The sequence below is a fragment of the Bos grunniens genome, chromosome 11 (assembly GCF_055505025.1).
Source record: "Bos grunniens cultivar Pamir isolate PY7600 chromosome 11, Bosgru_T2T1.0, whole genome shotgun sequence".
NCBI classification, from domain to species: Eukaryota; Metazoa; Chordata; class Mammalia; order Artiodactyla; family Bovidae; genus Bos; species Bos grunniens.
In genome coordinates, this window is record NC_141175.1 from 85,462,373 (window position 1) to 85,477,755 (window position 15,383).

At 38.7% G+C, this 15,383-nt stretch overlaps 1 protein-coding gene across 11 annotated transcripts in view; it reads left to right on the forward strand.

Annotated features, from left to right (window-relative positions):
* THUMPD2 (THUMP domain 2 tRNA and snRNA guanosine methyltransferase) overlaps positions 1–15,383 on the forward strand; it is a 40,079-nt gene that overhangs the window by 17,091 nt on the left and 7,605 nt on the right. Inside the window, exons 7-10 of one of the 11 annotated variants that reach the window (XR_015137175.1) lie at positions 2,174–2,264; positions 4,501–4,572; positions 5,082–5,196; positions 14,957–15,065. Coding sequence is in view for 8 of the 11 variants with exons in the window: in XM_086327341.1 (XP_086183467.1) it covers positions 4,501–4,572; positions 5,082–5,196; positions 8,657–9,180 (711 nt within the window). In the remaining 3 variants the exon portion in view is untranslated. Of the gene's footprint in view, positions 1–2,173; positions 2,265–4,500; positions 4,573–5,081; positions 5,197–6,351; positions 6,919–8,656; positions 11,167–12,734; positions 14,395–14,956; positions 15,066–15,383 lie in introns of those variants that run through there. The other 10 variants (XR_015137177.1, XR_015137176.1, XM_086327343.1 and 7 more) reach the window with 10 other exon arrangements.

A 15,383-nucleotide genomic window follows, 5' to 3' on the forward strand; every position in this document is an offset into this window, starting at 1 on the left:
GGAGGGAGAAATTACCTCGCTATCCCCCCTTGAGTTCTTTTGACTGATCTAATAATTAAATTGACACAAGACAGATTAACAGGAGAAAAAAAATTTTAATTTGTATGCATGAAACTCTCATAGATGTGGGACCCCTGAAGTGATGGAAGCAGGCTATTTATATATTATTTTTAGACAAAGAAACACTTGTTAAGATTTAACAAAACAAAGGGGTTTGTGCTTGGGGTAGCAGACTAGTAAAGAAGTAACAGTTTGTTTATCCAGCTTTCTCATGTATACAGCTTTGAATTCCCTAACTCGGGTGATAAAGATGCTTTCTATCCTCCTGGTAGAGGGAAGATACCTTCACTTGGGAGATTAAATTCCTGCTTTCAGGGGGAGAGAAGTGGGTCAGAGTGTATTTCCTTTTTATATCATTACCTGCTGTTTCTTAAGTAACTTTTAACTCAAAATAATCAATATGCCATTAAAGCATATTTTGGGGCATCCTGCCCTGGACCTCAACAGTAATAATAATTATAATAACTATTATTTAGTATATATAATAATTATAGAAATCATTTTTCCCTCCAGCTCAGGTACTCTTTCATCCATTTTTTACTTATTATTTCCTCAACTATTTTGCTTTAGTGTCTTTTACCTTAAACAATTTCCTTTTTTTTGTTTCTGGAGATCCTGTGATAAACATGTTAAGCTTCCTTTCTCACATGTTTTCCATCTCTTTATATTTTGCCTGTATATTTTGAGTTTTCCTTGGACATTATCTTCCAGGGTATGACCAGAGTCACCAAAATGTGCTGTACTTTATTGAAATGTTTAGTTTTAAAATCATGGACTTTTTTAGCTTTGGAAAATTGTGTATGTGTATGCCTAGAGAATTCCATGGACAGAGGAGCCTGGAGGGCAGCTGTCCATGGGGTCGCACAGAGTCAGACACGACTGAAGCGACTTAGCATGTATGCATGCACTGGAGAAGGAAATGGCAACCCACTCCAGTATTCTTGCTTAGAAAATCCCAGGGACAGAGGAGCCTGGTGGGCTGCTGTCCATGGGGTCACACAGAGTCAGACATGAAAGAAGCGACTTAGCATGCATGCATGCATTAGAGAAGGAAGTGGCAACCCATTCCAGTGTTCTTGCCTGGAGAATCTCAGGGACAAAGGAGCCTGGTGGGCTGCCATCTATGGGGTCGCACAGAGTCGGACACGACTGAAGTGACTTAGCAGCAGCAGCAACATGCTATATTTGGTAAAGAACTGTCTGCCAGTGCAGGAGATAGAACAAACCTGGATTCAATCCCTAAGTTGTGAAAATCCCTTGGAGAAGGGCATGGCAACCCTCTTCAGTATTCTTTCCTGGAGAATCTCATGGACAGAGGAGCCTGGAGGGCTACAGTCCATGGGGTCACACAGAGTCTGAGGCAACTTAGCACACATCACACGCTATATTTGATATCTCTAGCGGCTTTAACTTTTTTCACATATTTATCTGTTCCCTCCAGAAGTTTCACTTCACTAGATGTGTATTGTTTGTTCTGCCTGTTTTCGCTCTAGCTTTTGAGGGACTTCCTACCCTTAGATGTGCACAGCATGGTTCTTTTTGGGAGAACACAGTGTGGCCCACCGTATAAATGATCCCAGTATCCAGCCTTCATCCAGGCGGCCCCTCTTTGGAGCTTGGTACCTAAAACTGCACAAGCAGCTCAACCTTGAGTAGGCCAATGCCATGGAAACTGAAATTTAAGCCTGGGGGTGTTAGGTATTTTTCATGTTCAATGTAAACCATTCTACTTCATACAGATCATAAAAGCAAGGAAAATCAAGTTCTGTGTAAATCTTGGTTATTACTTTAAGCATATGGAAATACTTCTCTGCCACTGTCTATGTCCCCAGGTGTCATGACAGTCCTGCAGTAAAATCAGGACATTGAAAAATATTTAAGGGCAGATCACCTCATCGAAGAGGGACTGTGGGGAGAAAGAGCATGGAGTTTGGTACATTTTAAGTCGTTAATAAAAATTAGTTCTCATACCGCTATTAATCTTAAAATTGTCATTTAAATCATTATTCTTTTTGTTACTTTTCTGCCCCTTCATGGGGGATCCATATGACACTCTGGTAGAATTTAGTGTCAGGGAGAAGCTTCTGAAGGACATTTTGTTTCTTTTCATCAGGTAGCCCCTGGCTCTGGCTGAACCCCGCTGTCTTCTGAGCACTCTGCCTCCTCTGTAGACAGACCAAGGGACCTCTGGGCCTGGCGCTGGGGTAGGTGTCCGGCTTGCACCTCGCTGCCCTTTCTGCCCAGGATCTCTCGCTGCCTTAGAAGCACGTGCCATCCAATCATCCTGGTCATCTACAGATCTCTTGTCACCGCTGTACTAGTATACAGCATTATTCCTGTCAGAAATCAACTCAGTGTCTGCGCTATCTGATCCCTTAGTGTCTTGCTCTCCCTGCCTCTCATGATCTGCTGTAGTCACATCCTAGAATTTATCATACCCAGAAAAGTATACCTTCCCCAAATCCCAGAAATGCTGCTCTTATCCTCCTCCTCCTTCCCACTCACTTCCTCCTGTGCCCTGCCATCGTTTTTTAACTCCATGAGACCGCTAGTCACCGGTGGCCCTGTGCTGTGCTGTGCTTAGTCCAGTCGTGTCCGACTCTTTGCAGCCACATGGGCTGTAGCCCGCCAGGTGCCTCTGTCCATGGGATTCTCCAGGCAAGAATACTGGAAAGGGTTGCCATGCCCTTCTTCAGGGATCTTCTGACCCAGGAATTGAACCAGGGTCTCCTGTATTGCAGGCGGATTCTTTACCGGCTGGGCTACCAAGGAAGCCCAGTAGGTGGCCCTGCTCACCACCTGTACTCAGCCCTCCCTCCCCATGTGGATTTTAGGCTCTATCATTACAGTCATTCCCTTGAGCATACTTGTAAGTCTCCTGCTTCTTAAGTGACATAAATAATGGAATCAAAAGAGAAGTTTAACATGTTCTCACGAGGTCTACCAACATATTGGAATTACAGTGGCTTATAATTATTATAATCATTATAATAAATGAACTGTCCTTGTTTTGCTCCCTTACTTGTGTGCTGGATTCCATTCCCTCATGCCTCCTTAAGGACTTTTTTCTCTACTGGGTCATTCCCATCAGCATGTGCACGTGCTATAATATCTTGCAACTTAAAAATGAATTGACCCTCTCCTGAACCCACATGATCCATCAGCTCTCACCCCCTCCTCTGCTTCCCTTTAGAGAAACACTTAGGACCAGCCATCCATGTTTGGTGTCTACTTCTTCCTTCCCGTGCTCTCTGGTGTCCCCTTCCCTCAGGCTCTTCTCTGAGCACGCCACCGAAACCACTCACCTTGCTTAGCCTACCCGCACGTGGTCACTGTCACCACTCCTGCCTGTGGGATGTTTCCTCTTTGTTTGAGGACCAGCCTAGGCTCTGTGTCAGGGTCCTCTGCTGTCAGGGTACCCTGCTGGGCCTTCATCTACCAAACGTTGGTACTTAGGAGATCACCAGCATCCAGACAATAGGCTTATATATTTTTTTTACCTTCTCTTAAAAACTTCAGTCACATCAGACCATTGTCATTTTGTAATATTCCGCATTGCCATCCATCCTGTTGGTTCTTCCTTTAAAATATACCCAGAATCCAACTACTTCTCCCCACCTCCACCAATGTCACTCTTTATTCGGGCCGCCATTATCTCTGCCTGGATTCCCTAACTAGCCTCCTCGTAACTCCCCTACTTTTCTGTGGTCCTTTCTCACCAGGGCAGCCACAGTGATCCCTTTGAAATGTTACATCATGTTTCTCCTCTGCTCAGAACCCTGCAGTAGTTTCCCATCCTTCAGAATAGAATCAGAATCCTGGTAACAGCAACAAGATCAGACATGGTGTGACACCCTCTGTCCCCCAGAGGGGAGAGTCATTAGTTTCTTTCCTCCAGATTTCCTGCTCTCCTCTCAGGTACAGAGAGGAGGGCCCCTTTCCTAACCTCTTCACATTGTGTGTGTCATGCGACTGACGTGCTTTCCCCAATTAAATGTTGGTGGAAATGATGTGTGTCAACTTCCAGATGGCACTTTAAAAGCCAATGCCTGATTTGTTGTGTTTTCTTTGCCTCTGCTGGTGACCCCTTCACTGTGTCACTTTCCGGGTAAGAAGCAGAAGCCCCACGTGTCATACTGTAGGCTTGTACCATGAGCTGCACAGTTTTTTAAACCTGTAGGACGTGGTGGTTATAATTCTACACAGCGCATCTTGGTGGAGCTGCCTGGCCCCCACTGTGCTTTGACACACTGGTCTCCTGCCTAATCTTTAAATGTGCCAAGCAGACACCTGCCCTAGGGCTTTAACTACCTGAAACTCCTAATAGAGTTGAGAAAGGAATCTTTACTCTGAAATGATTGATTCCTCAAGTTTTAGGCTTCTTGCATAATACCTGTTACAGTAGATTTAACAGCAGCAAATCCACATTTCTATCTATAGGCTGGTGCAGTTGTTTTAGATCCAATGTGTGGACTTGGAACAATACTTTTGGAAGCTGCTAAGGAATGGCCAGTAAGTTCTAAAGTTTGGTAAACCAAGCAGTGTTTTACTTTAATCAGTGTGTGTTGTGTATTCACTTAACCATTATTTACAGGTAGATTGTCTGTTTAGGGATTATTATTTTTAATTATATGAGTTACTATTTACTTGTAGTCAAAGTAGACTATGAAAGATTAATTAAATTACTGTGTTATTTCTTTAAATACTGTGATAAATTTAGGAAATTATGACAGAATTCCAGTAACTAGTCATGACCTACATTATATAAATCCCTCAATTCCTTAGACATTTGTATTTTAAAATATTAATTGTAAAATGTTAAAAATTAATGTGTTAACATTTTACCAAAAACTTCTCGGGTTTTGGTCCTTGAATGTTATTTTAAAGAAATATCATAAATTTCTTTTAATGTGAATTAACAAATCTATTGATTTCATTTTCATCATTTGAAAAACTGCAAGTAGATTTCCTTAACTACATAAATATGGTTTTATTTACAATGTGAGTTTCTCCCCTCACAGCATGTGTATTACGTGGGTGCTGATGTCAGTGACTCCCAGTTATCAGGTGCATATGACAATCTGAGAGCTGCAGGCCTCAGGGATAAGATTGAGTTACTTCAAGTCTCTGTTATAGGTAAGATATTAAAAATGCAAACTTTTGGGGGAAATAAACATGTGTAAACACACTTAGAATCATAATATAGAACACCACTCCCTTTTCATATGTTAATATAAAGGTTGAATTATTTATACCTTGTGATATATCTGTGGGGCCAATACTCAGTTTACTTCCAATATTATAATTGTAACTTTTTTATTTTTCAAAAGATTCATTGTCAGGAACTATATTTATGTAGTTTCCCTAAGTATGTAAGTAAAGGCATGCCTGAAAAGCATGGTACAAAGTAAAAGCATCTTAAGAAATTTTAAGATGTGTTTGTTGCATCTGAACCATTTCTCATATGATAACAAGGGATCATTTAATATAGGCATAAAATAAACAGAATAACAGCAACAATAATTTGTTGAGAATCTGTGAATTGTTTGCAGTAAACTATATGAAATGTTTTGAATTATCTTACCTTCCCCTTGCTTCAGTTGGATAGTATTCCTATGTTATGGAGAATGAGGTAACAAGCCTTCCCAGTTTGCTACACCAGTACTACTTTTAATGCTAAAACAGAAATTCTAAGGCAAACCAGGATTCATCACCCTGTGAGGCAGAGGAAAGCCATTACTCCCTGTTTACTGATGGGGAGTCAACAGCAAGAAACATTATAAGGAATCAAGTCTATGGAGTCCAAAATAATATTTTACTAACACACATGGTATTTAGACTGAGAGAAGCCTCACATTCCTCCTATCTTTCCGTCAGTGTGCCTTTCTCCCTTAAAAGTGACCACATTTAATTCTCAGCTAAGAAAATCATATTCTCTTGGCACAGTGAGAGTAGGTGATAGACAAGTCCCTGTAATCTAGAGAAACAGTATATTGTTAAAAAAATTGTTCTATGATAGTAAAAAAGTAGTAGAAATGCATTGTTAACAAAATATTAGGATAACTTTTCTATATAGATGCATAATAAAGTAGCCTCAAAGAAGAAATTGTATTGTTGGTTGAAGTTTCATAATTGTTTGCTGCCAGTGACTATCTTTTCAATCTTTCTGTCGAGGTTTTTAATTGGACTCTGTGCAACACAAGTTTCTAGAGGAAGCTGAGGGATGATTAGATTGAAATCAAGTTTTCATATACATTTCTTTAAGAAAGCTGGTTTTTTTTTTTTTTTGAGATCTTCAAGAAAAATGGAATAGCTCTATAAATTGTTCCAGAGCAGTGGTTTTTCCAGCTCTTTACAGTCTCAAAAGTGCCTTGGTTGCGTGAGAAAAGAAGTACTAATTTGTCCATCAGAATATCGCTGCTGTACCAGCTCAACTTTCATCAGTTCTCATGTTTTGGGTATTTCTCATAAGATTTCACTTTAAAAACAAGCATTAAGTGCTCAATTGTTAATAAAGAAAAGTTTTTGTTTTTTTTTTTTAAGTTTTCTATTATACCTAGTAGCCAAATAAATCCTAGCTTTTTAAAAGATTAGTCTTTTTATTGTCTGTTAAGAACAGACAATAGTAGAGCAAGGATGGAAACAGAGAGACTAGTTGCAAGACTATTGCATTAATCCAGGTAAATGGTGGTGGCTTGGGACAAAGTGGTATTGATGGAGGTGTTGAAAAGAGGTCAGACATATATATACACATACACACATATATATATGTATATGTATATATACATCAAACGTAGAGCCAACAGGATTTGTTAGTGGATTAAATGTGAGAAAAAGAACAAGGATGACTAAGCTTCCTGGCTTGAACAGCTAGAGGGTGGCATTGCCGTTCATTGAGTTGCGGAAAACTGCAGGAGGAACAAGAGTTGGGGGCTTGTTCAGTTCCACATGATGATTAAGAACCATTAAGATCTCAAGGTAGTAGTCAACATACAAATCTGGAGTTTAGGGGAGACAGTGCACATCACTAGTCTAGATAACATTTACATCCATGAGATCACCTAGGAAATGAGCACAAATAGAGAAGAGAGAGGCTTTCTCTGAGGATGAAATGCCTAGAGTTCTGGAGAGTGAGAATCTAGTAAAGGAACTACCAGGGATGAGAAAGTAAGAGAGAATCTGAGCAAGAATGAGCAACTGTGTCAGATGCTGCTGGTTGGTGAAGCAAAGCTCAGGCTTGACCAGTTCTGTGGAGCAAAACTCAGGCCTAACTGGTTCCGTGGAGCAGCAGGAACAAAGGCTTGCCTGCCTGAATGGGATCTGGAGAGAACAGGAAGAGGTAACTTGAAGACAGCTAGTTCTCATCATTCTTTTGGGTAGTTGGGCTGGTAAGGGAAGCAGAAAAGTTGGCGTTCTACCAGGTATGTTGTGGTTCACACCATATTCTGCACAGTTCATGAAGCTGCCAGGCTGCTCTGGCATCTGGGAAGTCAGGGGAAATATGAGAAGTGATAGGTTGGGTGTGAAATATGTGTGGGAAATAGTGGGTGAGAAGCCCACCTTAGAGAATTTGAGTGTTTTTGCTACAGTGGCTTTATCATATATCATATGCTATAAGTCCCTTTGTTTGGTAACACTGTTCTGTAACAAACTCTTTCAGCAGCAATAAGGTTTTAAAAGTGCATATTTAATGAAAAATTATATACTGAATTACTATTTCTCAAGAAAGCTGTTGATGAACATACAACTAAAGTAAAATGTTTATTTACTTTTATCATGCACTGTGAGGGCAATGGTGATAGCAGTAACCAAATGAAATAAACTTGTTTATAGAGGCATCTAGCATTTACTCCAAAACTTAGTCATTATTTCAAGGAGAGCAAGCCAAAATTTAGTGTTTATCAGATGCAACAGAAAGAAATGCATTTAACTATCACTCTGTGAAGCATGACTTTTCATTTAGATCAAATGACCACTCTTCTAAATTAATTTTGTTCATTTTCAATTCCAAATTTTCTTATGTATATAAACAAAATGAAGCTATAGCTATTAGTACATTGGCTCCATTAGCAGAAGACCTCTGCAGAAAGTTAAATGTTACCAGTTTGTATCAGTGTTACCAGATCCTTCAAAAAGAAAATTAGCTAAGTCAAACCAGTAATGGTTTAGTATTCCTACCCCCTCCCAATTCTTGGAAATTTAGGAATTTTTTTTCTGTCAGAGATGAAACATCTTTCATTATTGTGAACGCTACTGTAGATTCAGCTCAGCACTGCACCTGTGTCTGTTTATGCATTGTTTGGTAGACCACAGAATCCTGGTGAAGATTAATGTTCTTATTAAATAAAGAAATCTATGACAGAGAAATGTACTTAGAATTTGACATGGTACCTACATAATTCATAATTACCTCCAAACAAACTGTGATGCTCTGAATTGAAATAGTAACTTATCAAAATAATAGACTTAAAAAAATTTTTTAATATACACAGAGTAACTAAACTATCTGTAAAGATGGTTGAATGCAAAAAAATTCAACCTGACAGTACATGCTTTTTTGTTTGCCCATCATTTGTTGGGTTTAACTTCTGTGCAGAGTCAATCATGAGAAACGCTGGACTGGAAGAAGCACAAGCTGGAATCAAGATTGCCGGGAGAAATATCAATAACCTCAGATATGCAGATGACACCACCCTTATGGCAGAAAGTGAAGAGGAACTCAAAAGCCTCTTGATGAAAGTGAAAGAGGAGAGTGAAAAAGTTGGCTTAAAACTCAACATTCAGAAAACGAAGATCATGGCATCTGGTCCCATCACTTCATGGGAAATAGATGGGGAAGCAGTGGAAACAGTGTCAGACTTTATTTTTCTGGGCTCCAAAATCACTGCAGATGGTGACTGCAGCCATGAAATTGAAAGACGCTTACTCCTTGGAAGGAAAGTTATGACCAACCTAGATAGCATATTGAAAAGCACAGACATTACTTTGCCAACAAAGGTCCATCTAGTCAAGGCTATGGTTTTTCCAGTGTTCATGTATGGATGTGAGAGTTGGACTGTGAAGAAAGCTGAGCACCGAAGAATTGATGCTTTGAACTGTGGTGTTGGAGAAGACTCTTGAGAGTCCCTTGGACTGCAAGGAGATCCAACCAGTCCATCCTAAAGGAGATCAGTCCTGGGTGTTCATTGGAAGGACTGATGCTAAAGCTGAAACTCCAGTACTTTGGCCACCTTATGCGAAGAGCTGACTCATTGGAGAAGACTCTGATGCTGGGAGGGATTGGGGGCAGGAGGAGAAGGGGACGACAGAGGATGAGATGGCTGGATGGCATCACCGACTCAATGGATGTGAGTCTGAGTGAACTCCGGGAGTTAGCGATGGACAGGGAGGCCTGGCGTGCTGAGATTCATGGGGTCACAAAGAGTCGAACACGACTGAGCGACTGAACTGAACTGCAAATGTTTAATCCGAGTTTAAAATGGGAAAAAGACAGTCTCTTTAGCAAGTGGTACTGGAAAAGTTGGACAGCTGCATGTAAATCAATGAAGTTAAAACACATCCTCATACTGTGCACAAAAATAAACTCAAAATGGCTTAAAGACAAACATAACCCTGGAGGTGGGAGAGAGGCTTAAGTGGGACAAGATATATGTACAGTTGTGACTGATTCGCATTGCTGTACGGCAGAAACCAATACAACATTGTAAAGCAGTTATCCTCCAATTTAAAAAAAAAAAGATATAATACCATAAAACTCCTACCCTAGAAGAAAGCATAGGCAAAGCATTCCCCGATGTAAATCGTATCAATGTTTTCTTCGGCCATTCTCCCAGGCAATAGAAATAAAAATAAACAAAGGGACCTAACCAAACTTATAAGCTTTTGCACAGAGAAAAGAACACAGACAACCTACAGAATGAGAGAAATATTTGTAAATGATGCATCCAACAAGTGCTTTATCTCCAAAATACACAAACAGCTCATACAACTCAACAACAACCACAAAAAAAAGTGCAATCCAAGGAAAAAAAATGAACAGGATACCTTAATAAACATTTCTCCAGAGGATAGATGGCCAGTAGGCATATGAAAAGATGCTTAGCATCACTAAATATTAAAGAAATACAAATCAAAACTACAATTAGGTACCACCTCACACTGGTCAGAATGGCCTTCATTAAGAAGTCTGCAAATAACAAATGTTAGAGAAGATGTGGAGAAAAAGGAACCCTCCCTATACCATTGGTGGGAATGTAAGTTGGTGTGGTCACTATGGAAAACAGTAGGGAGGTTCCTCAGAAAACTAAAAATAGAATTATCGTATGATCCACTAATTCCACTACTGGGCATATATACTCAGACAAAAGTATAATTCAAAGAGATACATGCACCCAAAGGTTCACAGCAGCACTATGCCCAATAGGCAAAACTTGGAGACAACCTAAATGTCCATCAGCAGATGAATAGGGAAAGAAAATGTGGTACATACATGTGTGTGTGTGTGTGTGTGTGTGTGTGTAATGGAATGCTGCTCAGCTGTAAAAAAGATGAAATAATGCCATTTGCCGCAACATGGATGCAACTAGAGATTATCATACTAAGTGAAGTAAGTTAGAAAGAGAAAGACAAATACCATGTAACATCACTTAGATGTGGAATCTTAAAATATGGCACAAGTGAACAGAACAGAAAACAATCTTCCTGTTCACAAAACAAAAACAGGCTCACAGACAGGGAGATCAGACTTGTGATTGCCAAGGGGAAGAGATGAGGGAGTAGGATGGACTGGGAGTTTGGAGTTGGTAGATGCAAAGTATTACATTTAGAATAGATAAACAGCAAGGTCCTACTGTATGCCACAGGGAGCTGTGTTCAATCTCCTGGGATAAGCCATAATGGAAAAGGATATAACCAAAGAACTGTATGTGTATAACTGAGTTACTTTGCTGTACAGCAGAGATTGGCACAACATTGTAAGTCAACTATACTTCAGTTTTCTTAAAAATGTTTAAATTTTTGAAGATGTACTGATAGCTGATGTACCTAGCCAGAGTATCTTATAATTGTGCTATAAACTTTTTTAAATAAACAAGTTGCCTAATTGTAGTTGCAGTTTTTTCAGAATTCATTGGAAATCTGTAATCAAAGAATTCAACAAATGGAGTGCAAAAAAACTTTTAAGTTTTTAAAGTTTTTGATAAATTGCAGTCATTAAAAACAAAACTGGCAACAGCACTTTAAAATTATCTCCCAGATGCCAAGCTACATTTTGCATATTCAAGACTAATTATGGAATTCTGAATTAGCAATACATATAGAAATTTCAACTTCATTGAAGTATTTGTATTCTCTATTTTATGAAATCAAAAAGAATAGTATAAAGAGAAAGATAGTAGAAGAGAAAAATTTCACCAGCAGCAATCAAATAAAGAAAAGGCATAATCTAATGCAGTAAACTTCAAAATCTGCCCACAATGGAAACAAAATTATAGGACAATAGCCAATGAAATAGTGGCTACTTACAAGGTTACTAGGAGAAGGCAATGGCACTACACTCTAGTACTCTTGCCTGGAAAATCCCATGGATGGAGGAGCCTGGTAGGCTGCAGTCCATGGGGTCGCTAAGAGTCGGACACGACTGAGTGACTTCACTTTGACTTTTCACTTTCATGCATTGGAGAAGGAAATGGCAACCCACTCCAGTGTTCTTGCCTGGAGAATCCCAGGGACGGCGGGGCCTGGTGGGCTGCCATCTATGGGGTTGAACAGAGTCAGACACGACTGAAGCGACTTAGCAGCAGCAGCAGCAGCACAAGGTTACTAAGGCAAAGTGGGACCCAGAAATATGCTCAACCAAGATATCATTTTAGTACAAATATATTTTCAAATATAAAAAGTTCAGGCAACATTTCACTAACAAGCATGTCAGAGGGGGAAAAATTATTAAAAATTAATAAAACCCAGACATTTAAGAGATGAACCAACTGAGGAATAGAAAAAGTCAAGGTGAAATGGCCAGTCATGAAGATTAAATCAAATATACAAGTATATGAGCAACTGAGAATTACAAGATAGAATGCCATTGTTATAAACCTAGATGATGGAAAGAATAACAAAGTACAATGAAAGAAAATATAAAAAGGATGTGCTCAGCCTTGTAAAAGTTCTCAGTTTACCCAGTCTCTTGTCTACATATATACATGAAAGTTATTTTAAAGGCTCTTAAAACTTTTGGAGAGAAAATATCTTAGGGCTATATCCTGGTTTTAAGCAGTTCTTACTCAAACTTATCCCAGAAGGAGGGAGTAAACAGGACAGTTTTATTCAAGACATACCAGTCTTTTACCTTTTTTTTTTTTTTTCATGTTTTTGAATCATCCTGCAGAGATGTAAAAAAGATGATTTTTTTACTTGTTTTAAGCTATGTTTCTATTTCAGAATTTTATCTCCTTAGTTACAAACTCTTTGTTCACAGGCAGTTCAAACATTTAATAATTTAAAAGATTTTACTGTGTGTTGACTCTTATGGGTCAGGTGCTCGTGATTTTAGGAGCTCATGCATCAGCATCCCTGGAAGTAGGGCCAGCAGTTTGCGTTCTTCCAGGCCCTTAGTTGATTCTGATCCACATTAAACATCAAGGTTGGTTGTAGGGCCCAAGATTTTGCGTTTATAGTTCCAGGTGATACTGATGGTGCTTCTCTGGGGACCGCACGTTGAGAACCACTGCTAAGGGAAAGGCAAGTTGGAAAGAGACCCATCTGGAAGTAGCAGCCCCACTAGGTCTTTGAGGAGCCGTGAGAAGAATTGCGAAGTTCTGCCGCGCTTCCTGGAAGGATTCCGACCCACTGGCTCCCCCTGGCTGTCATCTCCTTATACACGCGAGAGAGGACGTTGTAAATACTGACAACAGCTGACAATTACTGACTGCTCATTGTGTGCCAGGCAATGTCTGTTGATACTTTCTGTAGGTTCCTCACATGTTAACTTCTGAGATAGGTACTCTTATCCCATTTTACAGATGAGAAAAGTAAAGCAATAATTTTCCAAAGTCACACAGCTGGTAAGTGGCAGCGCCAAATGCAAGCTGACACCAGAGCCTGCACAAAAGCCCAGATTATTTTCTATTATTGGAAAATGACACTGGTTCTATGTAAAAGATTACTCCATTCTGTCTCAGTGATGTTTATTCCTTCATCTTCTAAAATGATTTAAAGCAGTTTGGTAAATTATAATACAGAGTAGAAAACTTGCAAATGAAAGTAGACTAACAAGCAGGGGAAAAAATCCAAACCGGAAGATGGGCAGCTTGTGTTTGTTGTGTGTTTATGTAAGCAAAAGACTTGGGCTCAATCTCAAGATAAGTTACTGCCTGGTTCCTCATGTATAAACATTTGATAACCATGTTTGCTCATTGTCTTTAGTAGTTTTACAAGTATAGTTACAGTGTTCAAGTGGATGTGTGCGTGTTCAGTTTGCTCAGTCATGTCTGATTCTTTGCAGTCCCATGGACTATAGCCCGCCAGGCTCCTCTGTCCATGGGATTTCCCAGGCAAGAATAATGAATTGGGTTGTCATTTCCTCCTCCAGGGAATCTTTTCAACCCAGGTATAGAACCCACATCTCTTGTGTCAGCAAGCAGACTCTACCACTGAGCCACCTGGGAAGCCCCACTCTATATCAATACCCTAAAACTAAATGAAAAAAGAAAGTGAAAGTGATAGTCACTAGTTGTTTCCGAATCTTTGCGACCCCATAGACTGTAGCCCACCAGGCTCCTCTGTCCATGGGGTTTCTCCAGGCAAGAATACTGGAGTGGGTTGCCATTCCCTTCTCCAGGGTGTCTTCTGGACGCAGGTATTGAACCCGATCTCCTGCATGCAGGCGAATTCTTTACCGTCTGAGCCACCATGACATTAAAACGTGACTTGGGGAAAAAAAAAAAAGATTTCCTGCCTAGTTCTAACAAAATATCATCCCATTACTTGTTTTCTAACAACCCACTCTTTTTTCTATTAGCAAATGTTCATCCATTAGACTTTCCCAGATAACAGGATTTTTTGTTTTGTTTTTAAATTTCCTGCCAACAAAAATTTGTATTCAGAATAGTAAAGATTATTTAAATTCTATTGTATTTCTATAGAATTAGGTGCTGTCTGAAAGTAAAATAATTTTTTAAATTTAGATGGTGGTAGTAGAAGTATAAAGAGTGCAAAGTGAAAAGTATAATCAGAAAATGTGGAAGTTGAGATTGGGGGTATTACCTTGTGGTAATTAATTTCTGAGAATAAAATGTAAAGTTGAGAAAGAAATTTAGATTTGATAATCAAACACTATATTTTGTTTTAGTGATGTCATTTTCTTGATTATTGATTGTTTAACTTTTTCTCTAATCTTAGGACTTAAGTGGATGTTCTTAACCTTTGGGGTTGCCATTAAAAATACAATGAAACATGTGTGTCACTTTTCTTAAAAACAAATAGATCTACAAATGGATTTTATATATGATCATGAAAAGAAAAATGAAAGTTATAGGATATAATTTTGTAAAAGGTTTTTCTAGGCATCCTAATAGATTTCTTCTTGGATCTAGCAATTTTCTTTTCATGTAATATTTTTAAAGAGTTTAATTTTCTGGTTAATTTAAAATTCTCTTAACTTATGGCATATTTTATTACACTTGAAAAACCACTTTTCAAAGGACAAAATACAACAATTGTAACATCTATTTTTAGTGATTCTGAAAGCCTTCAGGATCTTGTCATTCCTTAGAAACAATATTAGAAGCCTTAAATTTTATTCAGTATGCAAAAAATCCTGTGTACTTCAGTTTTATCATATTTAGGTTGTAAATGTTTGAACTTAGTGTAATAGAATTTTCTCATTTTTGTATTTCAGAATTGCCATTGCCTTCAGAAAGTGTCGATATTATAATTTCTGATATTCCATTTGGAAAAAAGTTTAAGTTAGGAAAAGACATCAAAAGGATGCTGCAGGAGATGGAAAGGTAAGTTGTTGAGTCTCTTTCCAAAATCTTTGAGCCATGGGGCATTTAAGCAAAATGTATTGTAGCTCTTCAGTTAAGATTTGATTACATTTTAGTAATTTTCTCATGTTTTTATAGCTTAATTTTCTAAGATTTCAAATCAGAAGTTTATATAGTTATACACTTGATATAGTTATTCTGTATCATCATACTATAAGTTTTATTCAGGAAAAGATAATTTTTCATTATAGCCAAAAATTTGAAAATCTAAAATAGTGACATATATTTCAGTCACTGAGCTACTTAATTTACATATTTACTTCTAATTCTCCCCCAACC